We start from the raw sequence: 25,377 nt of genomic DNA, 5'->3' as shown, positions 1-25,377 counted from the left end.
TGGAGTGGGGAATCTCAGCTATGTGGTTTGGATCCAGTATATGCAGATATGGATATCTGGTTATGTGGCTTATCCACAGAGTCCAGCCTAAGATCTGGCTTTAAATTATACTGCTGTCATTTTTTTCCTTTTGAGGGAGTGGATATAGTAGAAAGAATCGGGATTTCAAATATTTTCTCCAGAACTTACTAGCTTTGTGACCTTGGATAGTTGATTTATGTTCCTTTGCCTCAGTTTGTTCATCTATAACAAGAGTAGTTGTAAGGATTGAGGACACTGTCTTGAGAAAAATGGCTTGCATATATTAAGTACTCAATAAATTATAGGTATTAGCCCCTTTTATTAAAATTATTTTATACTGTTTGGGATAATCCTCCTTCAATCTTTTTATTTTTTGCATTAGTAGCACCTGTTCTAAAAGCGTGTGTTTATATTCTATAGGACTGGCTGATAGTCTAAGAAGGGAAGCCATATTTTAGCCTGGCCACCAGAGATAGATCATGTTAATCAAAGTATTTTAACACAAGGCTTTCCTATTTCTTCTTTCTGCCTGCTTTGCATTTGATCACTTCTTAGCTTTCATTTCTTAACACAATGGGAACATTTGCAGGTCTCAGTGATTCTACAGACTGTTAGCAGAATGTATCTAATCGGAGGGGATAGGCTTTTTAAAAATAACTCTTCTGGTAGTTAAATAATTCCTCATGGAATATGTGTAAATTATAGAAAAAATACAATAGGAAAAATAAGTTGTCTATAGTCCCACCTCCCCAGAGATAACCACTGGTACTGTTTTGCAGGTTTCCTCCCAGTCTGTTTTTCTAGGTATAGAAATGGACAAAAATGTTCCATTTAATTTTTCCAAAACCAGGATCATGGGGAATGCTGCCAGTATTTGAACAAAAGTATCTGTGCTTTGGTCACTGTTTTGCTGTGAATGCTGTGTTTATGAGGCTATCTAGCAGTTTTCACCCTTTCCTGCAACTCAGCGCATTCCCTGGGGCGGAGTCAGGTCATGGGCTGCAATCTGGAGAGTTTATGGCAAACAGAAGCCCCTGTTACCTCATCCAGTGGAGATAACCCTTGCTGCTTAGGACTCTGCTGTATATTCTTCCAGGTCTTGTTTTTCTTGATAGACTGATGGTAGCTTTTACCTCATTTCTATTTGAGAGTGAAACTCAGTTGACCCTTGAACATGAGTTTGAACTGCATGGGTCCACTTACATGCGGATTATTTTCAATCATTATATTTCAGAGATTTTCAACAACATGAAAACACTCATAGATATATACCATGTATAACCGTGTAGCTTAGATATACCAAAAAAAAATTAAGAAAAAGGTTATGAATATATAAAACATATGTCGTCTATTTTATCATTTACTACCATAGAACATACACAGATCTGTTATAAAAAGTTAAAATTTATCAACACGCAAACACAGACCTCACATAGCACCATTCACAGTGGAGGCAAATGTAAACAGTGTAAATATGCAGCACTAAATCACAAAATTAACTGTAATACATACTGTACTTACTGTAATAATTTCACAGCCACCTCCTGTTGCTATTGTGGGCAAGTGTCCGCTTGCTGAAGTGTTAACAGTATTCAATTAAAACCCCAATTAAAGTGATGATCCAGTTAAAATGATTCTCATCATCTCTGTGTGAGAAGTTTGTCTACACTCCAGTAAATTGCCTGTTGCAGCAAGAAATAAATTTCCTGTTGCAATAAGAAGTGATTTCTCATAGTTCTCGAGTATTTTTTCCTGTGTTTAATGCAATACCATAAACCTTAAATAACACCTTGAGACTCATATGAAGTGCCACTAAATGATGCTAGACATGCTCCCAAGAAGCATAGGAAAGTCGTGACATTACAAGAAGTGGAATTGCTTGATATGCACCACAGATTGAGGTCTGCAGTTTTGGTTACCCCCATTTCAATATAAATTAGTCTAGCTTAATGACCATTGTTAAAAAAAATGGAAATTTGTGAAGCTGGCAGCAGCAGTTAAGCTTTTGGGGAGTCAAAAGTTACCCTCCCAGCACTTTGGGAGGCTAGAACAGGAGGATTGGCTGGGCGCGGTGGCTCATGCCTGTAATCCCAGCACTTTGGGAGGCTGAGGCGGGCGGATCACAAGGTCAGGAGATCGAGACCATCCTGGCTAACACGGTGAAACCCCGTCTCTACTAAAAAAAATAGAAAAAATTAGCTGGGTGTGGTGGCGGGCGCCTGTAGTCCCAGCTACTCGGGAGGCTGAGGCAGGAGAATGGTGTGAACCCAGGAGGCAGAGCTTGCAGTGAGCTGAGATCGTGCCACTGCACTCCAGCCTGGGTGACAGAGCGAGACTCTGTCTCAAAAAAATAAATAAATAAATAAATAAATAAATAAATAAATAAATAAATAAATAAATAAAAATAGAACAGGAGGATCACTCAAGCCCAAGAGTTTGAGACCAGCCTGGGCAGCACAGCAAGACTCTATCTCTTTAAAAAGTTATGCTGGGATTTTTGACAGCACAGGAGCTTAGTGGCCCATCCCCCTTGTTATTCAAGGGCCGACTATATACTATAAATTCTAGTGGGAAAAATTTTACTGAATTATAAAATATGATTGAGAGATCTCCACACTTAGGAAGCTTATACTTCATGAAATAGCTATCTGCTTTCCAACTTCTTCAAGCAGTAGAACGTATTTCCTTACCTGTTCTCTCCCCTCCTATTTCTCGTTGCTGTGATAATTCATAGGACTTTGATCAAACCATGGATATGTTGTAAACAAAACCAGCAATCAAGAATAAGAATTAAAAGCATTCTAAGATCATTGAATAATGATAGGATTACCTCTGGAGCTATTTTTTTCTTTTAAAATTCAGATTTGTTTTATGACAGCAAAAATGAGAGCAAAAGTCAAAGTTCATCATATTCTCTTTCCCTCTCTCTCATCTTGAATACTAGAAATGGCTGAGCAGGAGCGCTTTCTACTGCATCAGGAGACCCTACCTGAACAGCTGCTGGCGGAGAAACAGCTAAATCTCAGTGCCATGCCAGTATTGACTGCACCACAACTCATTGGTGTATGTGCTTTTCAAATCCTTAACACTGTTTCTTAAACTCAAAACATTGTTGGTGTTTGTTGGGCCATGTAGTATAGTTCCTAAGAGGAGTTATCGTTCTACTTCCTACCTTCCAGAAAACTCCCCTAGAAAAACGTTGTTGGAAGCTGCTTGGGAACAGAAAGCTAATTAGAGAAAAATTAATCGGCATCTGCCTCCCCATACACCTCCACCTAAAGGTGCTTTATCTAGGTGACCAGGAGAAATTACTTATATTTTGCTTTTCTAGTATAGGACAAATAAGTACCATGAGATAACTTTATTTCCCCCACAAAATTACTTTTCAAGCTCTTCTATGAGAAAAAATGGGTTAAGGAACTCAGTTTACATGGTCTAGCAGCACTGTCCTTACCCCTTTCCTCTGCAACCCAACACATCCCCGAGGGCAGAGCCGGAATACGGGCGCTGCAGCCTAGAGAAGAAGCATCTCTTTGCCAGAGTGATGTAGGATCACCTTAAATGTGTCCTATTTATATGAAAAAGCAAACAATTAAAAAATATTAGCATTTTAGCCATTATTAATAACAGATTTCCTGTTGTAACTGAATTTACAGCAGCCTCTCCTGACAGAATATATGTATTTAATTTAGAAATGTAAGATACTATCTATTGTAACTTACTAGTATGTATCACTAAGAAAAAAGTAGTGCCAATTTTACTCTGATACATCATTAATTTTAATACCACAGTCCAATTTCAGAGATGGTGGAGTAAAAAGGATGTTCAACGAAATAAAGTATTGTCTTTTGAGTGCTATAAGACAATGAACACAAGCAGATAGCTTTTTCTCTGAAATGGTCTGAGTATTGTTGCTATTAAAGGATTATGCATACAATTTTTAAAAAATGAAATTAGTTATAGTTTTTGGGAAAGGAAGATGGGAAAAATTCAAATTGATATTTTTAATAAGGCAAGTATTTTTCTGACCATAAAAATTACAAGAAATTTGAAGAATACAGAAATGAATTTGCAGTCAGCTGTAATCTCACCAGGGATAAGTATTGGTAACATGTTGATGTGTTTTTTTATTTTTTAGGTAAATATAGATCAACTATATACTTTATTGTAGGTCTCAATTTTTTTTTTAAAGACAAGGTCTTGGTGTCGCTCAGGCTGTCAGGCTGGAGTACAGTGACCCTGTCATAGCTCACTGCAGCCTTGACCTCCCATGCTCAGGTGACGCTCCCACCTCAGCCTCTGGAGTAGCTGAGACCACAGATGTGCACCACCATACCCAGCTAATTTTTATACTTTTTGTAGAGACGAAGTTTCGCCATGTTGCCTAGGCTGGTCTCAAACTCTTGTTCTCAAGGAATCTGCCTGCCTCGGCCTCCCAAAGAGCTGGGATTATAGACATGAGCCACTGTGCCATGCCTAAAATATGCATTTTTTTAAAAGACAGTTTATTTTAAGGTAGATACAATACAGTTTCCAAATATGAGACTATTTTTACTATAAAAATACAACTGGCCAGGCACAGTGGCTCATGCCTAAAATCCCACCTCTTTGGGAGGCCAAGGCAGGCAGATCACTTGAAGTCAGGAGTTTGAGACCAGCCTGGCCAACAGGGTGAAACCTTCTCTACTAAAAATATAAAAATTAGCCAGGTGCGGTGATGGATTCCTGTAATCCCAGCTACTCAGGAGGCTGAGGCAGGAGAATCACTTGAACCTGGGAGGCAGAAGTTTCAGTGAGCTGAGATCGTGCCACTGCAATCTAGCCTGGGTGACAGAGCAAGACTTTGTCTCAAAAAAAAACAAAAAACAAAAAAACTACAACTTCCTTACAAGACATAATGACTTCTTTTCTCCATAAATGTCTCTAGTATTAGTTACATGACCATATAATCTTCTACCTTATTTTAACTTGTCATAGCTATATATCTGTGAAGAAAATAGAAGAGCTAATGAATATGATTTCAAGAAAGCTTTGGACTTGCTGGAATATATTGATGAGGTAAGTAAAATCGCTTGAGATGATCTCAGGCAACTGAATACATATATAAAAAGAGGGAGATGCCTCTTTTAGTCAATCATGAAAATGAATTAAGCAAAAAAGACTGTATCTGTGGTTCGACCACCTTTAATCCTTAGAATGTACACAACTCTTTAGAAAAGCTGTCAAGGTCAAGAGACTCCCTTTCGTGATAATTCTCACACATTCCTGGGTATCTTTTTTTGTGCACAAATAAATACTGCTTTTCAAAGTCCTGAAATATTTTTTTCTCTTTCATTTATTAAGTCATTAGTTTCTGAATCTAATATATGACTTTATCAGTTTATTCTGACTGGGTGCAGTGGCTCACGCCTGTGATCCCAGCACTTTGGGAGGCTGAGGCAGACGGATCACCTGAGGTTGGGAGTTTGAGACCAGCCTGGCAAACATGGTGAAACTCCACCTCTACTAAAAATACAAAAAAAAACCAAAAAATAAAAAAAATTAGATGGGTGTGGTGGTGCATGCCTGTAATCCCAGCTACTTGGGAGGCTGAGGCATGAGAATCTCTTGAATCCAGGAGGCAGAGGTTGCAGTGAGCCAAGATCGCGCCACTGAACTCAAGCCTGGGTGACAGAGTGAGACTCTCAAAAAAAAAAAGAAATACACATATATATATGTATATACATATGTATATATATGTATATGTATATATATGTATATGTATATATATGTATATGTATATATATGTATATATATGTATATATATATATATGTATATATATATATATATTTAAAGACAAGGTCTTGATGTCACTCAGGCTGTCAGGCTGGAGTACAGTGACCCTGCCACAGCTCACTGCAGCCTTAACCCCTCCCAAGCTCAGGTGACCCTCCCACCTCAGCCTCTGGAGTAGCTGGGACCACAGGTGTGCACCACCATACCCAGCTAATTTTTTTTATATATATAAAATCTTCATAGTATTCATCCTAAGAGTAGCTGTTTCTTGTGTTTCAACAGGTTATAGTGAAAATTCTGTAGGATAAGTAGTTCTAATTACCTGTCCATGCAATTGAAAGTAATTTGGTAGATTTTAAAAATGTAATATGTTGACTTTTACATTACCTTATTTTAAAATCTTACCCCTCTCAGGCTGGGTGAGGTGGCTCACACCTGTAATCCTAGCATTTTGGGAGGCCAAGGCGGGCAGATTGCCTGAGGTCAGGAGTTCAAGACCAGTCTGGCCAACATGGCAAAACCCCGTCTCTACAAAAAATCCAAAAATATTAGCTGGGCGTGGTGGCGTGCACCTGTAATCCCAGCTACTTGGGAGGCTGAGGTAGGGGAATTGCTTGAACCAGGGAGGCGGAGGTTGCCGTGAGTTGAGATCGTGCCACTGCACTCCAGCCTGGGCGACAGAGCGAGACTCCATCTCAAAAAAAAAAAAAAGAAAGAAAGAAAAACTCTTACCCCCTCAAGGTTGCTGATAAAATCATCATCACAGAGTAACCTGAAAGTAATTAATAGATATTAATTGGCTTCTATGTATGTAGTATTAACATAATGAAAATTTAAGCATGTATCTCTTTCAAAGCCAGGATTTAATCAGGATTTTTTGTTTTGCTGTGAAGGAAGAAGATGTAAATATAAATGATCTAAAACTGGAAATCCTTTGCAAAGCTCTTCAGAGAGATAAGTAAGTGCTCATGGTATCGCTTCCTTGGAAAGTATAGAAACTGCTTTTCCTCTGCTCTCACCACACGATAGCCAGTAACAGAAGACTTCTGTGACCAGACGTGTTGGGATTTCCCACCTCCCACACTGGGCAACCAGTGAGTTCTGTTGGTGGACACCAGCTGAATGTCCTTTAATTTAGTTCAGTCCTGACACTTATCTACAACCACAGGTTGAGGGCTCAGACTGCCCCCGACTTTGATGCCAATCTAAGCCCCAGGTGGTTTTGCCTGTGCTCCTCACTGACCAGCTATAAATTGGGGTTCCCACAACCCTCTCCTTGGGTTTGATTAATTTGCTAGAGCAGCTCATAGAACTCAGGAAAACACGCCTACCAATTTATTATAAAGGATATTGTTACCAGAAAGGGGTCCCGATCCAGACCCCAAGAGAGGCTTCTTGGATCTCGTGTAAGAAAGAATTTGGGGTGAGTCCACAGAGTAAAGTGAAAGCAAATTTATTAGAGAAGAAAATAAAAGAATGGCTACTTCTTACACAGAGTAGCAGCATGGGCTGCTTGACTTGAGTATACTTATGGTTATTTGTTGATTATGTGCTAAACAAGGAGTGCATTATTCATGAGTTTTTCTGGAAAGGCATGAGAAGTTCCCAGAACTGAGGGTTCCTCCCCTTTTTATTTTTATTTATTTATTTATTTATTTATTTATTTATTTATTTAGAGACAGAGTTTAGCTCTTGTTGCCCAGCCTGGAGTGCAGTGGTGTGATCTTGGCTCACTGCAACCTCTGCCTCCTGGGTTCAAGCAATTCTCCTGCCTCAGCCTCCCAAGTAAATGGGATTACAGGCATGTACCACCACGCCTGGCTAATTTTGTATTTTTAGTAGAGATGGGGTTTCACCATGTTGGTCAGGCTGATCTGGAACGCCAGACCTTGGGTGATCTGCCCACCTCAGCCTCCCAAAATGCTGGGATTGTAGGCGTGAGCCACCACACCCGGCTCCTCCCCTTTTTAGACCATACAGGGTAACTTCCCAATGTTGCCACAGTATTTGTAAACTGCTGTGGCACTGGTGGGAGTGTCTTTTAGCATGCTAATGCATTATAATTAGTGTATAATGAGCAGCAAGGACGACTAGAGACCACTGTCTTGGTTTTGGCTGGTTTTGGCTGGCTTCTTTACCACACCCTGTCTTATCAGTGGGGTCACTGTGACCTGTGTCTTGTGATACCAGTCCTGCTGACCTGTCTCTTCCTGTGACTAAGAATTCCTAACCTCCTGGGAATGCTGATTCTAACGCATCTGAAAGTATCACATAGAATACAGATGAAGAGATGATGGGGTGAGGTATGGGGGAAGGGGCTTAGAGCTTCCATAGCCTCTCTGGCCTTCCACCTTCCAGGAACCTCCACGTGTTCAGCTATCAGGAAGCTCTTCGAACCCTGTCGTTTTGTGTTTTTATGGAAGCTTCGTTATGTAGACATGATTGATTAAAGTTGGTAACCAATTTAACCTTCAGCCCCTCTTCCCTCCCTGGATATTGAGGAATAGGGCTGAAAAGTCCCAACTCTGTGCTTGTTCTGGTGACCAGCCCCTATCCTGAAGCTAGCTGGGAGCTGCCAGCTGTCAGCCAACTCAATAGTATTAAAAAAAAAAGACATCTCTGGAGATCCTAAGGATTTTAGGAGTTGCAAAGCAGGAAGTGGGGTGAGGAAGAAGATTAAATACATGTTTCACAGTATCACAGGAAGATTATGATATTATATGTCAAACGGTTTTATAACCTAACCATATTGTATCATATATATTATGAAAATTTTAATGGTTACATTAGTAATATTTATTTAGTCTTGGTCTTCTCTATTTTAATAATTAAGAATAGCAAGAATAGCCTAAAGACTTAGGACCACTCTTATAATCACTACTTTTGATTTTAAAATTTAGATTGTCAGTTTGCATAGAAATACACATCCCTTATTTTCTTTCTGTTTTTGTGATGGAGTTTCACTCTTGTTGCCCAAGCTGGAGTGCAGTGGCACAGTCTCGGCTCACCGCAACCTTCACCTCCTGGGTTCAAGTGATTCTCCTGCTTCAGCCTCCCGAGTAGCTAGGATTACAGGCGTGTACCACCACGCCTGGCTAATTTTGTATTTTTAGTAGAGACAGGATTTCTCCATGTTGGTCAGGCTGGTCTTGAACTCCTGACCTTGTGATCTGCCTGCCTCGGCCTCCCAAAGTGCTGGGATTACAGACGTGAGCCACCATGCCCGGCCACATCCCTTATTTTCATAGAAGTAAGGCTTGTCATGCCAAACAAGACTTGAAGCTATGATTTTGTTTTATTTATTTGTTTATTTTTATTTTTATTTATTTTTTATTTTTTATTTTTTTTTTTTGAGATGGAGTCTGGCTGTGTCGCCCAGGCTGGAGTGCAGTGGCACAATCTTGGCTCACTGCAAGCTCCACCTCTCGGGTTCATGCTATTCTCCTGCCTCAGCCTCCTGAGTAGCTGGGACTACAGGCCCCCGCCACCACACTTGGCTAACTTTTTTTAAATGTATTTTTAGTAGAGATGGGGTTTCACTGTGTTAGACAGGATGTTCTCGATCTCCTGACCTCGTGATCCACCCGCCTCAGCCTCCCAAAGGGCTGGGATTATAGGCCTGAGCCACCACGCCCGGCCTATTTTGTTTTTTAAGTTACTACGATTTGAGGGTCAGTGCCCTTTTCTAAGGCATTAAGTACTACTTTCTCTTTTTTTGTTTGTTTGTTTTGTTTTTTGTTTTTGAGACAGAGTCTCGCTCTGTCACCTAAGGCTGGAGCGCAGTTGCTCAATCTTGGCTGGCCGCAACCTCTGCCTCCCAAGTTCAAGCAATTCTCCTACCTCAGCCTCCTGAGTAGCTGGGATTACAGGCATGTGCCACCATGCCCAGCTAATTTTTTGTATTTTTAGTAGAGACCCGGTTTCTCCATATTGGTCAGGCTGATCTCAAACTCCCAACCTCAGGTGATTTGTCTGCCTCGGCCTTCCAAAGTGCTGGGATTACAGGCATGAGCCACCGCGCCCGGCAAGTACTACTTTCTCACAGTCATATCCTTTCTGCAGAGGAGGACTTCCACCTATGGAAATGGTGTTTACGTTACGATTCGATGGCAAAGACTAATCAGTTGAAGGAACGAATTCTTTCCAGGAAAAGAATTTTAAACAAAGCATGACTTGAATGCTAAAAGCCTTCTCCTACTCACAATTTCCTTTTTCCTGTGGTAAAATATTATAGAAGAGCTATTTTTACTAAAGCATTTCTTCCCTCCTCTGATCACTCCAAAATAGTTAAAATTGCTGTTAAGTTTAGTCTTAGAGGTCAGTCCCTGAAGCTTCTAGCTTTATGCCTACTTGATTGTTTGGTCCCATCCCAGTCATACAAAAGGATGCTATCATTTTGATTAGAATTCCTTGTCTTAGTTTCCTGTTTAAAAATTTTAAAGGTATCATGTCCATTGATTACAGAGCAGTGGTTTGGTATTTTTATTTTAGTAGTAGATAGTCACAACTACATAAAGCTTCTGGCTGGGTCCAGTGGCTCATGCCTGCAATCCCAGCACTTTGGGAGGCCAAGACAGGAGGATTGCTGGAGCCCAGGAGTTCAAGACCAGCCTAGGAAGATAGCGAGACTTTGTCTCTACACAAAAGTAAGAAATTAGCCAGGCACAAAGTGGTGCATGCCTATGGTCCTAGCTACTTGAGAGGCTGAGGTGGGAGGAACGCTTGAGCCGGAGGAGTTAGAAGCTGCAGTGAGTCATACTTTGGGGTCCATACTGAATGTGTTACTTACTAATAGAATTTTCTTCAGAAAGATACCTCACTACTTGGTTTTTGAAATCAAATACATAAGAGTTATATTGAGTCAGTAGCTACCTTGAGTGTAACATCTTTTTTTAAATGTATTTTCCTTGGCTTCTCTTGCCTGTTCCCTAGAGTGTAATGTCTTATCTCTAATGTAGAAACTGTCAGTGTATTCAGCGTGTAAAGTGCCTTTATTTAAATGATTTGGAACAGTATCACAAAACTCAGATTCTCCATCCCCCACAGCCATCAAAATAAAACCATGATAGCAAACAGATCATTTATTTCAGCTATATCAGTGATTTCATTTTTCCCTCATAATGATTTTGTTTTCTAGCTGGTCCAGTTCTGATGGCAAAGATGATCCAATTGAAGTATCTAAAGACAGTATATTTGTGAAGATCTTACAGAAACTTTTAAAAGATGGTAAGTGGTTTGTTACTATACTGTTGGAAATTACAGTATCACTCCTCAGTTTTTTGGTTTTTTTTTTTTTTTTTTTTTGAGACGGAGTCTTGCTTCGTCACCCAGACTGGAGTGCAGTGGCATGATCTCGGCTCAGTGCAACCTCCACCTCCCAGGTTCAAGCGATTCTTCTGCCTCAGTCCCTGGAGTAGCTGGGACTACAGGCCCGCGCTACCACGCCTGGCTAATTTTTGTATTTTTAGTAGAGACAGGGTTTCACCATGTTGGTCAGGCTGGCCTCGAACTCCTGATCTCGTGATCTGCCCACCTCGGCCTCCCAAAGTGCTGGGATTACAGGCATGCGCCCCTGCGCCCAGCTGAAACTTTTATTTAAATAAAAAATATAGGCAGGTGCAGTGGCTCACACTTTGGGAGGCTAAGGTGGGAGAATCACTTGAGCCCAGTAGTTCAAGACCAGCTGGAGCAACATAGGGAGATCTTGTCCCTATTTTAAAAAAAAAAAAGGGTTAGTTGGGCACAGGGGTGCATGCCTGTGGTTCCAGCTACTGGGGAGGCTAAGGTAGGAGATTGCTTGAGCCCAGGAGGTGGAGGCTGCAGTGAGCTCTGATGGTGCCACTGCACTTCAGCCTGGGTGATAGAGTGAGACCTTGTCTCAAAAAAAAAATTTTATGTGTGTGTGTGTATTATATATGTATATTTTACATATATAAGGCGTGTGGTTTTTTAATAACAGGACAAATGTACTTTTGGAACCTTCTTAATAATATGGCTTTCATGTACAATAGTGTTTTTAAAGGACAGATTCTGAAGGTAGGGAGATACAGATAACCTTGCATTATATTTCATAGGCATTGACAGTGCAACAGCTACTTCAGTCTGTGCATTCTTCCTGCAGACATATTTAAATTATCCACAAGGTTTGTTTTTACATGTTACCTGAAATACATTATACATATAGAACAAAATGCATGTCTCATTAAATGGAGTTTAAATTTTTTTCTAGTTAGTCACCAACACTTAATAGTTGAGAATAGTGTTAATAAAAGTCTTATTTTGCCAGGCGTGGTGGCTCACGCCTGTAATCCCAGCACTTTGGGAGGCTGAGGCAGGAGAATCCCTTGAGATCAGGAGTTCAAGACCAGCCTGGGCCACATAGCAAGACCCCACCTCTACAGAAAAAAAAAAAAAAAAAAAAATTAGCCAGGCTTGGTGGTGTATGCCTATAGTCCCTGCTACTCAGGAAGCTGAGGTGGGAGGATCACTTGAGCTTGGAAGATCAAAGGATTGAAGCTACAGTGAGCTACGATTGTACCACTCCACTCCAGCCTGGGTGACAGAGTGGAGACCCTGTCTCAATAAAAAATAAAAACTACAATTAAGAACCAAAAAATAGTCTGGGCACAGTGGCTCATGCCTGTAATCCCAGCACTTTAGGAGACTGAGGTGGGTGGATCGCTTGAAGTCAGGAGTTCAAGACCAGCCTGGCCAACATGGTGAAACACCGTTTCTACTAAAAATACAAAAAATTAGCCGGGTGTAGTGGTGGGCACCTGTAATCCTAGTTACTGGGGTGGCCGAGGCAGGAGAATCACTTGAACCCAGAAGGCAGAGGTTGCTGTGAGCCGAGATCGCACCATTGCACTCAAGCCTGGCCAGCAGAGTGAGACTCCGTCTGAAAAAATAAAAAAAAAAAAAGAACCAAAAAATGATGCAAGGCCCTTTGAGTGTTTTTTTTGTTTTTTTGTTTTTTTGAGACAGAGTCTTGCTCTGTCGCCCAGGCTGGAGTGCAGTGGCACGATCTCGGCTCACTGCAAGCTCCGCCTCCCGGGTTCACGCCATTCTCCTGCCTCAGCCTCCCGCGTAGCTGGGACTACAGGCGCCCGCCATCACGCCCGGCTTATTTTTTGCATTTTTAGTAGAGATGGGGTTTCACCATGTTAGCCAGGATGGTCTTGATCTCCTGACCTTGTGATCCGCCCGCCTTGGCCTCCCACAGTGCTGGGATTACAGGCTTGAGCCACCGCGCCCGGCCGCTTTTTTGAACCAGTATTTGATTTTGAGAATCTTATGGTAATGTAACAAATTATAAAAATATTATTGGCTTATTAATTTGAAAATTTTCATCTAGTTTTCTCTATCTGTCAAATGAGAAAATTGTATATGTTTGTTTGTAACTACACAGATGTCAAACAATCCATTTAGTTCATGTTCACTGGCTTTCAGCTCTATGGATGATTTGTGAAGAAATGGTTCTTTTGCCTATCCAATTTTAGATTTATACTGTAAATACATTTTGAGATCCTGTAGCTAGCGTTCATAACAGTATTACTACTAAATTATTCCCTAAATAGGGGATCATATAAGTGTTTGAAATACTTGTTTTCAAGCTTGGGAATACATGAAAACGTTTCAGATCTTATTAAACACTTTAAATAGAATGACTATTTTGACCACTGGAGGGAAAAACACTCAGGCAGCCCCTGTAAAGGATATCACATTGTTAGACTTGAAAGTATGTTTGACAGATGGAAGGAATTTAGAAGAGAGTATTTCCCAACAGCAAAGTGACATTATATTTAAATAGACGCACAGGTGCTTTTGTCATCAATCATCTGAATTCATTTGAGCGTTTTATAATAATTGAAAAATGACTTCTTGTGTTTGTGTTTATAGGCATTCAGCTCAGTGAGTACTTACCGGAGGTGAAAGACCTGCTACAAGCAGATCAGCTTGGAAGCTTAAAGTCCAATCCTTACTTTGAGTTTGTTTTGAAAGCAAATTATGAATATTATGTTCAGGGACAAATATAACTTTTTCTAAAAATGGCCATTGTTTATGAAATTTGTATAAGTGTGTCCTTATAAAAATTTTAGGCCACAAACAAGTGTAAGTTTGTACAATTTCATAACATGCATAGCTGAGTTTTTACACTTTATATGTAGGAAGCCAATATAAAATAGTTATGTAACTGTGATTTTGGTTTTCAGTTACGTGACTTGTTTTTTCCACCTGAAATGTGTCAGTTGTTGTTCGTGTACTCGGTGCCCTTTCTTTTTACTCTGATGTGGTCCCAGGTTCTGGAGTTCTTGTCTGGTTCTAGCTACTCACATGTACAAATCACTTCTAGGCCTCAGTTTCTGTGACCATGAAAATTACTAGATTGCACTAGCTTGTCTCTAAAATTGCTATGACTCCAGATACTTTGCACTGAAGAGAATCTCGGGGGTTTGGTATCTGTTTCAGTTAGGGCTAATGGGAAATGTCCAGTAAGATAAACGTCAACTTTTGCTGACCTACTATGCGATGAAAAACCAAAGGAGGGCGGGCCTAACTCATGTGAGCTTGAAAACTGATGAACTCATCGGGAGCATTTTAAACTTTTCTACATAGATAATAAATGAGCACTAATGAAAGTATTTTAGTGAATGAACCATTTATGTGGTTTTCTAACCTATCTAGAAATTACTGTCGATGTTTAGTTCTAATCTTTCAGTATGGGGATTCAGCCAGCTCATGTATTTTCAGAATGACTCATGAATCTTTACCACAGTCTGCCTAGCTAGTCAAGAGCATGAATGATACTAGAAACCATTATAGGTTTTCCTAATATGGCAATTGATGTGACTAAAAGGTACTGTTCTCTCAGAGCTTTGTCCTGACCAGTGTCATCACTCACTCAGTGTTTATCTGGGTTTTAAATAAAGGCCAGAGGTTGGGCAGGGAGTTGCTGGCATGTCCGTGCCTTGGCCCAGTAGAATGCCCACTAACCAGCTTGCTCCAGCAGCTGAAAAGGTCAGAAGTTAAACATGGTGAAGAGTCCAGTTCCTGGATTCACAAAGCCCAGCATCAGGCCCTCTCCCCGGCAGGCTGCAAGGCCAGCCCTTGAGTATGTTTGGAAGAGCAGGTTAATGGAGCTGTTTGTAAATCAAAGGGAAGAAATGAGCAGCCTTGTCTTTTTCTCTTTGTAGCTTGTATGTTAGGACAGCATTAGGGTCTGGGTTAGGAACATGTTGGAAGGTACTAAGAGAAGTTAGGAAGAGCAGCTTGTCAGATGGCCAGTAAGAAACTGCTGAGTACTTGTATTGTAAGATGAGGCTTTGTTTTTACATGGAGGTCAGCTGTCAGTGTTCACTTCTCACCTGTAGGACCCTGTCAGGTGATAATGTGCTCTGGGACACACAGGCTCCCACCACCCTCCTGTGCTGCTGCAAACCTAGTGATCCCTGGTGTATGGGACAGTACCACAGGAAAGCCGATCTGATCATGCCCCAGAACCCACTGATCATGTCGACGTAAAACGACTGCTCTTACGGTGTGAAGTAGAGTCATCCTGTTCAAGGGAAGAAAAAGCTCACTCTTTTAATCCTCTTTCTATCTCATAGTTGGTAGCTATTACACCCAAATGGTTGAGTTTCTAAAAATTATTTAAACAGTAAAAATGAAATTAAGACCTAGGATTTTGAACAATTTTTTCTCTAGAATTTTAAAAATTGGTTTCACAACGTAGTCTTCATCAAAGAATTATTAATGGTTTTTGTATAAATCAAGTAGCTGATAAGTATACAGATGCTGTGTGACATTTCTGTGGAAAGAGATACTTTACTGACTTGGAAAGGGTTCGTGATCATGCCTGTCTATAAGTGCTGCCCTGAGAGTCCCAGCTTGGGACCTTGACAGAATACAAGAGTAAAGTGTTGTGTGTGATCATGAGCAGAGGGGAGTGTACGCAGGCATGGGGACTGGCATGTCTTGAGGATTCGTGAACAGAATGGTGTCAAGGATTGCAGCAGACCTGGAGATAGACAGTAAAAACTTGCTGAACTCCTGAGTGAGGTAAAGGCTACTGACGCCTCTCTTTGAGGGCTTTCATTTTTAATGATTGAACTGTGTTTCTTTTTTTACTTTAGGGGCTGAATCGTAGTTTTCCTAACATCACCCACCTACATCCTACACACCTGGACATTTTGAGGCTAACTACAAAAGCAGTGTAGCCTGTTCCTGACATTTTATCCTGAGGATGCCTGAAAAAAAAAAAAAAAAAAAAAATATGTATATATATATATATATATACACACACACACACCTGTGTAAACAAATCCACTCATTAAAAGCCGACATACATTTTAAAAAAATAATACTGGGTCAGGTATGGTGGCTCACACCTGTAATCCTAGCACTTTGGGAGACCAAGATGGGAGAATCGCTTGAGCTCAGGAATTCACAACCAGCCTGGGCAACATAGCAAGACCCTGTCTGTACAAAAAAAATTATAAAAATTAGCCAGGCATGGTGATGTGTTCCTGTAGTCCCAGCTACTTGGGAGGCTGAGTTGGGAGGATTGCTTGAGCCCAGGAGTTTGTGACTACAGTGAGCCATGGTCACACCACTGCACTCCAGCCTGGGTGACAGATTAAGACCCTGTCTCAAATAATACTATGTAATTCTAAATTTTAAGAAAAACACTATAGAAAATGAAAAGGAAAATAGACCTCTGTAATCCCACCAGCTGGAAATAATTTTAGTCACCATTATGAAATAGAATGTTTTGGGCTGCATATGCTTTTTCATTCTGTAACCTACTTTTCTCATGGGAGATGTGAGCATTTCACTGTATCCTTAATCCAGTGTTCCTTGACCTTTTTTTTTTTTTATCACCCCTCCTGAGGAGCCTTTTTAGACAGTTTTTCCTAATCACCTCCCACTCCAAAGAAAGTGTAATACCACAGACCTACTATATATCATTCATTCATTTCATTCGTTCATTCATTTATTTATTTGGAAATGGAGTCTTGCTCTGTCACCCAGGCTGGAGTGCAGTGGCGTGATCTCAGCTTGCTGCAACCTCTGCCTCCTGGGTTCAAGCAATTCTCCTGCCTCAGCCTCCCGAGTAGCTGGGAATACAGGCACCCGCCACCATGCCTGGCTAATTTTTGTATTTTTAGTAGAGACAGGGTTTCACTATATTGGCCAGGCTGGTCTAGAACTCCTCACCTCAGGTGATCTGCCTGCCTCGGCCTCCCAAAGTGCTGGGATTACAGGCGTGAGCCACCACACTTGGCCGACTATCTTTTAAATGTACTGTGGGCTTTGGAAGCCACAAACCATCGTACTATCTGAATTTTTTTCACTCCCTAAGAACCAAGTTTTCCCCCTTTGAGAATGCCCATCTTAATTATTCTTTAGAATACAGTGTTTTAAATGCGTGATACTTTACCATATGGCAGAACCATAATTAATGTAACAGCCCTTACTCTCTTGCTGTAGCTCTCTCTCTTAAAAATTAAGACACATGCCGGGCGCGGTGGCTCACGCTTGTAATCCCAGCACTTTGGGAGGCCGAGGCGGGCGAATCACGAGGTCAGGAGATCGAGACCACGGTGAAACCCCGTCTCTACTAAAAATACAAAAAATTAGCCGGGCGTGGTGGCGGGCGCCTGTAGTCCCAGCTACTCAGAGAGGCTGAGGCAGGAGAATGGCGTGAACCCGGGAGGTGGAGCTTGCAGTGAGCCGAAATTGCGCCACTGCACTCCAGCCTGGGCGACAGAGCGAGACTCCGTCTCAAAAAAAAAAAAAAAAAAAGACACATGGTTTTTTTTTTGACCATTTTAAATAATGCTAGAATAAATCTTTGTACAAAAATCTTTATGCCCTCCAAATACGGTGAACATGACATTGACTCTCCCTGCTCAGTTGCAGTGACATTGATGTGTGTATACTGAGCAGGCCAGTGACTTCTAGTGTTCTTTCTTACCTTTCCTGCCACTGCATTGCGTGCACCTGCCCCAAGCCCTTAGTCATTGGAATCAAGACATGGCACCATGTGCTGAATGTTTCATATGTCTCAGGTACTCACCTAGTTTGTTGTTTTGTTTTTGTTTTTGGCTTTGGTTTTGTTTTTGTTTTTTTGAGATGGAGTCTTGCTCTGTTCCTAGGCTGGAGTGCAGTGGCGTGATCTCAGCTCACTGCAACCTGTCTCTTGGGTTCAAGAGATTCTCCTGCCTCAGCCTCCCTAGTAGCTGGGATTACAGGCACCCGCCACCATGCCCAGCTAATTTTTTTGTATTTTTAGTAGAGACCAGGTTTCACCATGTTGGCCAGGCTGGTGTCGAACTCCTGACCTCAAGTAATCTGTCCACCTGGACCTCCCAAAGTGCTGGGATTACAGGCGTGAGCCACCGCACTCAGCTCTCACCTAGTTTTAATCCTCAGATCAGTCTTAAGGAGTATCATGAGTTGAGAATGCTTTCTGGAAAGTCACTAGTCCAAGATCACATAGCCAGTCAGAGGGGAAGGTAAATGCAGCTCTGCTTGATTCCAGAATGCAAGCTCCTAACCAGTTCATGATATTCTGGGTATAAAGAATGTTGAAGAGGGGGCACTGCTCCAGTGAATCATCAGGTTCTTAGATCTGGCCATGAGTGCAAAAACCACCAGCTTCAGGAGGAGGAAAAAGTGTAAAATCCAAGCCCTTTCTTTGTGACTTCCAGGAGTTGACCCAATCTTTTTTTTTTTTTTTTTTTTTTTGAGATGGAGTCTCTCTCTGTTGCCCAGGCTGGAGTGCAGTGGTGGGATCTCAGCTCACTGCAACCTCTGCCTCCCAGGTTCGAGTGATTCTTCTGCCTCAGCCTCCCGAGTAGCTGGGATTATAGGTGTGCACCATCACGCCTGGCTAATTTTTGTGGTTTTAGTGGAGACGGGATTTCACCATGTTGGCCAGGCTGGTCTTTTTTTTTTTTTTTTTTTTTTTTTTTTTTTTTTTTTGAGACGGAGTCTCGCTCTGTCACCCAGGGTGGAGTGCAGTGGCCCGATCTCGGCTCACTGCAAGCTCCGCCTCCTGGGTTCACGCCATTCTCCTGCCTCAGCCTCTCCGAGTAGCTGGGACTACAGACGCCCGCCACCACGCCCGGCTAATTTTTTTGTATTTTTAGTAGAGACTGGGTTTCACTGTGGTCTCGATCTCCTGACCTCGTGATCCTCCCGCCTCGGCCTCCCAAAGTGCTGGGATTACAAGTGTGAGCCACCGCGCCGGGCCTGGCCAGGCTGGTCTTGAACTCCTGACCTCAAGTGATCCACCAGCCTCGGCTTCCCAAAGTGCTGGGATTACAGGCATGGGCCACCGCGCCTGGCCGACCCGACCTTTTTAAGTAGCTTGTGAGAAGAATGAGTTTGTCTTTGTCTACCCAGTCCCTGGAATGTCTCTAAGTTGGAGTGCCCAGCCAGCTCCTCAAAGCTGAGTTTCTGGGGAAGCCACGGCTTTTCATGTCAGGATGTCTTTGGCTCATTACTGGGAAAGATCCCTCAAGGGCCTGTTCTGTTGCGAACTGTATCCAGTGTTGGGGAAGATTAGAGAGAAGCAGCAGTCCTTGCCCTCCCTGGCCACTGGCAGTAGAAGGAAGGACAGCCCAAGCCCATCTCCTCCACTGGCTGCTGTGGAACCTGGGGTGTGTTTTAGCTCATTAAGCCTCAGTTTTCTTTAAAAGAAAAAAAAAATGGAATGAGTAATACCTATCTTATTTACCTTAGGATAGTTAAAAGGTTAATTGAAACATGAAAGCATATTATAAAGTGTTTTAACAATTCCTGTTTAAATTGATAGGAAACACAGTAGGAAAGACTGGAACTGAGCAAGATTGGGGTACGGGTGTGTGGAGTGTTGAGGGGCACAATTGGAGAGAAGGGAAGTGTGAACACACTGGTGTAGTGGTAGCAGAAGGGCCCCGTCAGGGTATGAAGAGCTGAGGCTGCACCTGAAGACTTAGAAGCAGGAACTCCCTGTCAAGCATACCCTACATGGCTGACCTTTACTTAGTGACAGTTCTCAAACGACCGTGCAGGGCGCCGCTGCGCTCCCCCAAAACGTACATGTATGGAGACGTGGCTCTGCCACCCACCGTTCAGTCTATTCTCTAAGCCAATGAGAATGCAACAAGACCAGAATGGGACTGAGGGTGGCCTGTGGTGACCTGTCAGGGACTATTTAAACCAGCCGCAAATCATGTGGGCAGGGAACAGATGCCTGGACTGGCCACCTCGGGGGCCATCTCCCACAGTTTGCTGTACTAGCAGATCTCTGTTCGCTTCTGAGTGTTTTTAATCATGGTCAGCTTTTAGTGTGGGTTTGAATGTAACAGACTGAGCTTAGAAAAGCTTTCTGTAAGGAAAGGTAAGAGTTGAACTGAGCAAGAGTTTTGAAAAATAGTGACAATCCCATTCTCCTTTGGAATGCGAACAGATATTGAGGTATCCAGTGAAGGGCAGCAAATTTCCTACCTTCAAGGCCCAAATGTAAGCTAGTCCCCTTACATTACATGCAGCTCATTTGCTAAGTGGTCTTTTTTCTCGTATCTCCACTACTCGCTGACACAGGAGGACACAGGATATTAAAAAGGAAATACAGTTCTGTCAGTTATTCACTTATTCTCCAAAATACTTGGAAGAACTAAATGTGAAACCATAGGAGCCTTTATACTCACCACATAGTCCCGATACTAGCCAAACTCCTTATTTTTTAATCGATCGTTTTTAGGAAGGTAGTATTTTATTCACTAAAACATTTTTGTTAATACTTGTTTATTTTTAGGATGAGCTGCCATGATGTGGGCTACAGAGGAGGGTCGCATACGCTTCTATCCCCCTTTTAGATAATCCACACCTGTCCCAGTTGCTGAGTTCCACTACCAAATGTGAATTGCAACTATTTTAGGAGCACTTAAGCACATCAGAAAAATGAGTGATTCTGTTCTGGCCCACACCACATCACTGATGTACCCCCTTAAAGCATGTCACTGAGTTCATCACAAAAGACTGCTCCTCCTGTGCCTTCCACAAGGTTAGAACGGTCCTTGTCTTAGGGGAAAAAGAGAGTGAGAGAGAGAGAGAGACAGGCACCAACTAGGTAACCTCTGCTGACCCCCACTCTGCTTTACCATAAGTAGCTCCAAATCCTTCTAGAAAATCTGAAAGGCATAGCCCCATATATCAGTGATATAAATAGAACCTGCAGCAGGCTCTGGTAGGTGATGACTCCAAGGTGGACGGGGAGGCAGCCCGGCCTTGGCAGGCATCATCCTCTAAATATAAAGATGAGTTTGTTCAGCCTTTGCAGAAGGGAAAACTGCCACCCATCCTAGAGTGCCGCGTCCTTGTCCCCACCCCCCTCCAATTTATTGGGAGGAAGGACCAGCAAAGCCCCATCTAGGAAGAGCCCCTCACCCATCCTCCACCTCCACTCCAGATCTAGCCAGTCCTGGGCTGTGACCCTTTCAGCCCCAGGAGAGGGACACACATAGTGCCACCAAAGAGGCTGGGGGAGGGCCTCAGCCCACCAAAACCTGGGGCCGGTGCGTCCTAGAGGAGGGGAACCCTCACCCCTTCAATCCCTTTAGGAGACCCAAGCGCGCTGCTTGTCCCTGAGGCGGACAGCTCCGTGTGCCCAGGCTTTGCGCCTGACAGGCCTATCCCCGGGAGCCCCCGCGCCTCCTCCCCGGCACTGCGCCCTCGCCTCCCCCCGCCAGTTGTCTATCCTGCGACAGCTGCGGGTCCTCCGGCCGCCGCTGGCCCTCTCTGCGGTGGGGGAAGGGGTCGACGTGGCTCAGCTTTTTGGATTCAGGGAGCTCGGGGGTGGGAAGAGAGAAATGGAGTTCCAGGGGCGTAAGGGGGAGGGAGTTCGCCTTCCTTCCCTGCCTGAGACTCAGGAGTGACTGCTTCTCCAGTCCACCCAAGCCCACCACTCCACACGTCTCCCTCCTCCCGGTGGTCGCAAGTGGGAGTTTGGGGATCTGAGCAAAGAACCCGAAGAGGAGTTGAAATTTTGGAAGTCAGCAGTCAGGCACCTTCCCGAGCGCCCAGGGCGCTCAGAGTGGACATGGGTGGGGAGGCCTTTGGGACAGGTGCGGTTCCCGGAGCGCAGGCGCACACTTGCACCCACCGGCGCACGCGGTGACCCTCGCCCCACCCCATCCCCTCCAGCGGGCAACTGGGTAGGGTCAGGAGGGGCAAACCCGCCAGGGAGACACTCCATATACGGCCCGGCCCGCGTTACCTGGGACCGGGCCAACCCGCTCCTTCTTTGGTCAACGCAGGGGACCCAGGCGGGGGCCCAGGCGGCGAACCGGCCGAGGGAGGGGGCTCTAGTGCCCAACACCCAAATATGGCTCGAGAAGGGCAGCGACATTCCTGCGGGGTGGCGCGGAGGGAGTGCCCGCGGGCTATATAAAACCTGAGCAGAGGGACAAGCGGTCACTGCAGCGGACAGCGCCAAGTGAAGCCTCGCTTCCCTCCCGCGGCGACCAGGGCCCAAGCCGAGAGTAGCAGTTGTAGCTACCCGCCCAGGTAGGGCGGGAGTTGGGAGGGGACAGGGGGACAAGGCACTACCGAGGGGAACCTGAAGGACTCCGGGGCAGAACCCAGTCGGTTCACCTGGTCAGCCCCAGGCCTGCGCCCTGAGCGCTGTGCCTCGTCTCCGGAGCCTCACGCGCTTTAAAAAGGAGACAAGACAGCCTCTGGAAATTAGATGTCTCCAAATTTTTCTCTAGCCCCTTTGGGCTGCTTTACCTGGCATGTAGGATGTGCCTAGGAGATAAACGGTTTTGCTTTAGTTGTCGCCAAGGCAGTTCCCTTCCAAACTAGCGCTAGAGCTAATGAGCGAGCAGCCAGGACCACCCACTCTGGGTTTCCAACAGGCGAAAAGGCCCTTTCTGAGTTTGAAATGTCATAGGGTTCCTAACAGGCCAGTCTTCCCTGGATGGGGTGCCAACGCCTTTCCCATGGACATCTCCTTCCACCCTCACGCTGGCCCAGCGAGCAGGCAGTGCCCGGGCCTTATCTCCCTAGGTGATAGATGTGGTCAGGGAGGCGCAGAGAGGATGGGCACTAGCGTCCAGCTCCTGGAGCAGGTGTCAGGCAGGCAGGGCAGACAGGGCTTGGGGAACATGTTCCCCTGGCTATGTGGACAGAGGACTTCTCAGTGCGGTCTCACGACCCCGTGCCCCTTTTCCTGGTGCAGGACAGCCCTTAGCCAGGGACAAAGCTCGGGAAGAGAACCCCTGGTGGCAGCCCTGGCAGAATTTGAGTGGCTCCGGCAGCGGATGTCCCTAGGTTCCTGGGGAGGGAGGACACGTCGGGGCCAGCCAGGCCTACCCCCACGCCGCTGAGACTTCCGCGCTGATGCACCGCGCCTCTTCGCGGTCTCCCTGTCCTTGCAGAAACTAGACACAATGTGCGACGAAGACGAGACCACCGCCCTCGTGTGCGACAATGGCTCCGGCCTGGTGAAAGCCGGCTTCGCCGGGGATGACGCCCCTAGGGCCGTGTTCCCATCCATCGTGGGCCGCCCCCGACACCAGGTCAGGCTGCCCCTCAGCAGAGGGAGCCGGCTCGGGGTCCCCGCTTAACCCAGCCTGGTGCCACCCGGAGCAGCGTTAACGGGTGCGTGCTGTCTCGGCTCCGCAGGGCGTCATGGTTGGTATGGGTCAGAAAGATTCTTACGTGGGCGACGAGGCTCAGAGCAAGAGAGGTATCCTGACCCTGAAGTACCCTATCGAGCACGGCATCATCACCAACTGGGATGACATGGAGAAGATCTGGCACCACACCTTCTACAACGAGCTCCGCGTGGCTCCCGAGGAGCACCCCACCCTGCTCACCGAGGCCCCCCTCAATCCCAAGGCCAACCGCGAGAAGATGACCCAGATCATGTTTGAGACCTTCAACGTGCCCGCCATGTACGTGGCCATCCAGGCCGTGCTGTCCCTCTACGCCTCCGGCAGGACCACCGGTGAGTGCCCGCTGCCCCCAGGCCCCTCTCCCGCCCCCGCCCCCGCCGCTAGCGCTGAGCGCCCAGCCTCGGCCTCGCCCCCAGTCACTCACTCTCTCCCGCGCGCGCACAGGCATCGTGCTGGACTCCGGCGACGGCGTCACCCACAACGTGCCCATCTATGAGGGCTACGCGCTACCGCACGCCATCATGCGCCTGGACCTGGCGGGCCGCGATCTCACCGACTACCTGATGAAGATCCTCACTGAGCGTGGCTACTCCTTCGTGACCACAGGTGCGCGGCGCCCCGGCACCCCGGGCGGGAGGGCCGGCGGCGGGCCCTGAGTGAGGGCTCCTCTCCTGCTTCTGCCCTCCGCAGCTGAGCGCGAGATCGTGCGCGACATCAAGGAGAAGCTGTGCTACGTGGCCCTGGACTTCGAGAACGAGATGGCGACGGCCGCCTCTTCCTCCTCCCTGGAAAAGAGCTACGAGCTGCCAGACGGGCAGGTCATCACCATCGGCAACGAGCGCTTCCGCTGCCCGGAGACGCTCTTCCAGCCCTCCTTCATCGGTGAGCCCGGCGCGCCCGCGCCCCAGCCCCCAGGCCCCGCTGGCCCCGGGCGCCCCGAGCTTCCTCTCACGCTCCCCCTCGCGGTCCCCAGGTATGGAGTCGGCGGGCATTCACGAGACCACCTACAACAGCATCATGAAGTGCGACATCGACATCAGGAAGGACCTGTATGCCAACAACGTCATGTCGGGGGGCACCACGATGTACCCTGGGATCGCTGACCGCATGCAGAAAGAGATCACCGCGCTGGCCCCCAGCACCATGAAGATCAAGGTGGGCGGTGGCCTGCGCGGGCTGTCGGCGGGGCGGGCTGTGGGTTGAGGTCTCCCCACCTCACGCGCTGTCTTGCAGATCATCGCCCCGCCGGAGCGCAAATACTCGGTGTGGATCGGCGGCTCCATCCTGGCCTCGCTGTCCACCTTCCAGCAGATGTGGATCACCAAGCAAGAGTACGACGAGGCCGGCCCTTCCATCGTCCACCGCAAATGCTTCTAGACACACCACCTCCAGCGCGCGACTTCTCAGGACTACGAATCTTCTCAATGGGGGGGCGGCTGAGCTCCAGCCACCCCGCAGTCACTTTCTTTGTAACAACTTCCGTTGCTGCCATCGTAAACTGACACAGTGTTTATAACGTGTACATACATTAACTTATTACCTCATTTTGTTATTTTTCGAAACAAAGCCCTGTGGAAGAAAATGGAAAACTTGAAGAAGCATTAAAGTCATTCTGTTAAGCTGCGTAAAGTGGTCGTGTTTATTTGCTTGGGGCGGGAGTAGAGCAGGAAGAGGGATTCCCATCCCCCACATCCTCTTAAGTCACTTTTCACAATACCCCAAATTAATGGGCTCCTTGGAAGACAAAAGTTACGTCTTCCCATGCTCCCCTGCCGGTTTCCCCAGTGGATCAGATCATTCCAGATCACTGGCAGCTAGTGGCGGCCTGACCTGACCCTCTGGGGTGTGGCGAGGCAGCTTTCTTCCTCTGCACAGCGCTCGCAAGAGTTGCCAGCACTGCCAGGGCGGCCT

At 45.4% G+C, this 25,377-nt stretch overlaps 2 protein-coding genes across 2 annotated transcripts in view; both read left to right on the top strand.

Annotated features, from left to right (window-relative positions):
• The window catches only part of NUP133 (nucleoporin 133), a 71,964-nt gene extending 57,926 nt beyond the window's left edge, over positions 1–14,038 (top strand). Inside the window, exons 22-26 of the mRNA XM_032137281.2 lie at positions 2,966–3,084; positions 4,999–5,079; positions 6,691–6,755; positions 10,935–11,023; positions 13,697–14,038. Of these exons, the coding sequence (XP_031993172.1) occupies positions 2,966–3,084; positions 4,999–5,079; positions 6,691–6,755; positions 10,935–11,023; positions 13,697–13,833 (491 nt within the window). The 3' untranslated portion in view covers positions 13,834–14,038. The remainder of the gene's footprint in view (positions 1–2,965; positions 3,085–4,998; positions 5,080–6,690; positions 6,756–10,934; positions 11,024–13,696) is intronic.
• Positions 14,039–22,330: 8,292 nt separating this feature from the next.
• On the top strand, positions 22,331–25,095 carry ACTA1 (actin alpha 1, skeletal muscle). Its single transcript, XM_058430537.1, has 6 exons — positions 22,331–23,367; positions 23,474–23,798; positions 23,911–24,072; positions 24,157–24,348; positions 24,440–24,621; positions 24,700–25,095. The coding sequence occupies exons 1-6, from the start codon at positions 23,239–23,241 to the stop codon at positions 24,841–24,843; spliced, it is 1,134 nt and encodes a 377-aa protein (XP_058286520.1). The 5' UTR covers positions 22,331–23,238; the 3' UTR covers positions 24,844–25,095.
• The last annotated feature ends 282 nt before the right edge of the window (positions 25,096–25,377 follow it).

Source organism: Hylobates moloch, unplaced genomic scaffold (assembly GCF_009828535.3).
Source record: "Hylobates moloch isolate HMO894 unplaced genomic scaffold, HMol_V3 SCAFFOLD_18, whole genome shotgun sequence".
Lineage (NCBI taxonomy): Eukaryota > Metazoa > Chordata > Mammalia > Primates > Hylobatidae > Hylobates > Hylobates moloch.
Note: the sequence above shows the minus strand (reverse complement) of the source record. Positions and strands in the feature narration are given on the sequence as shown.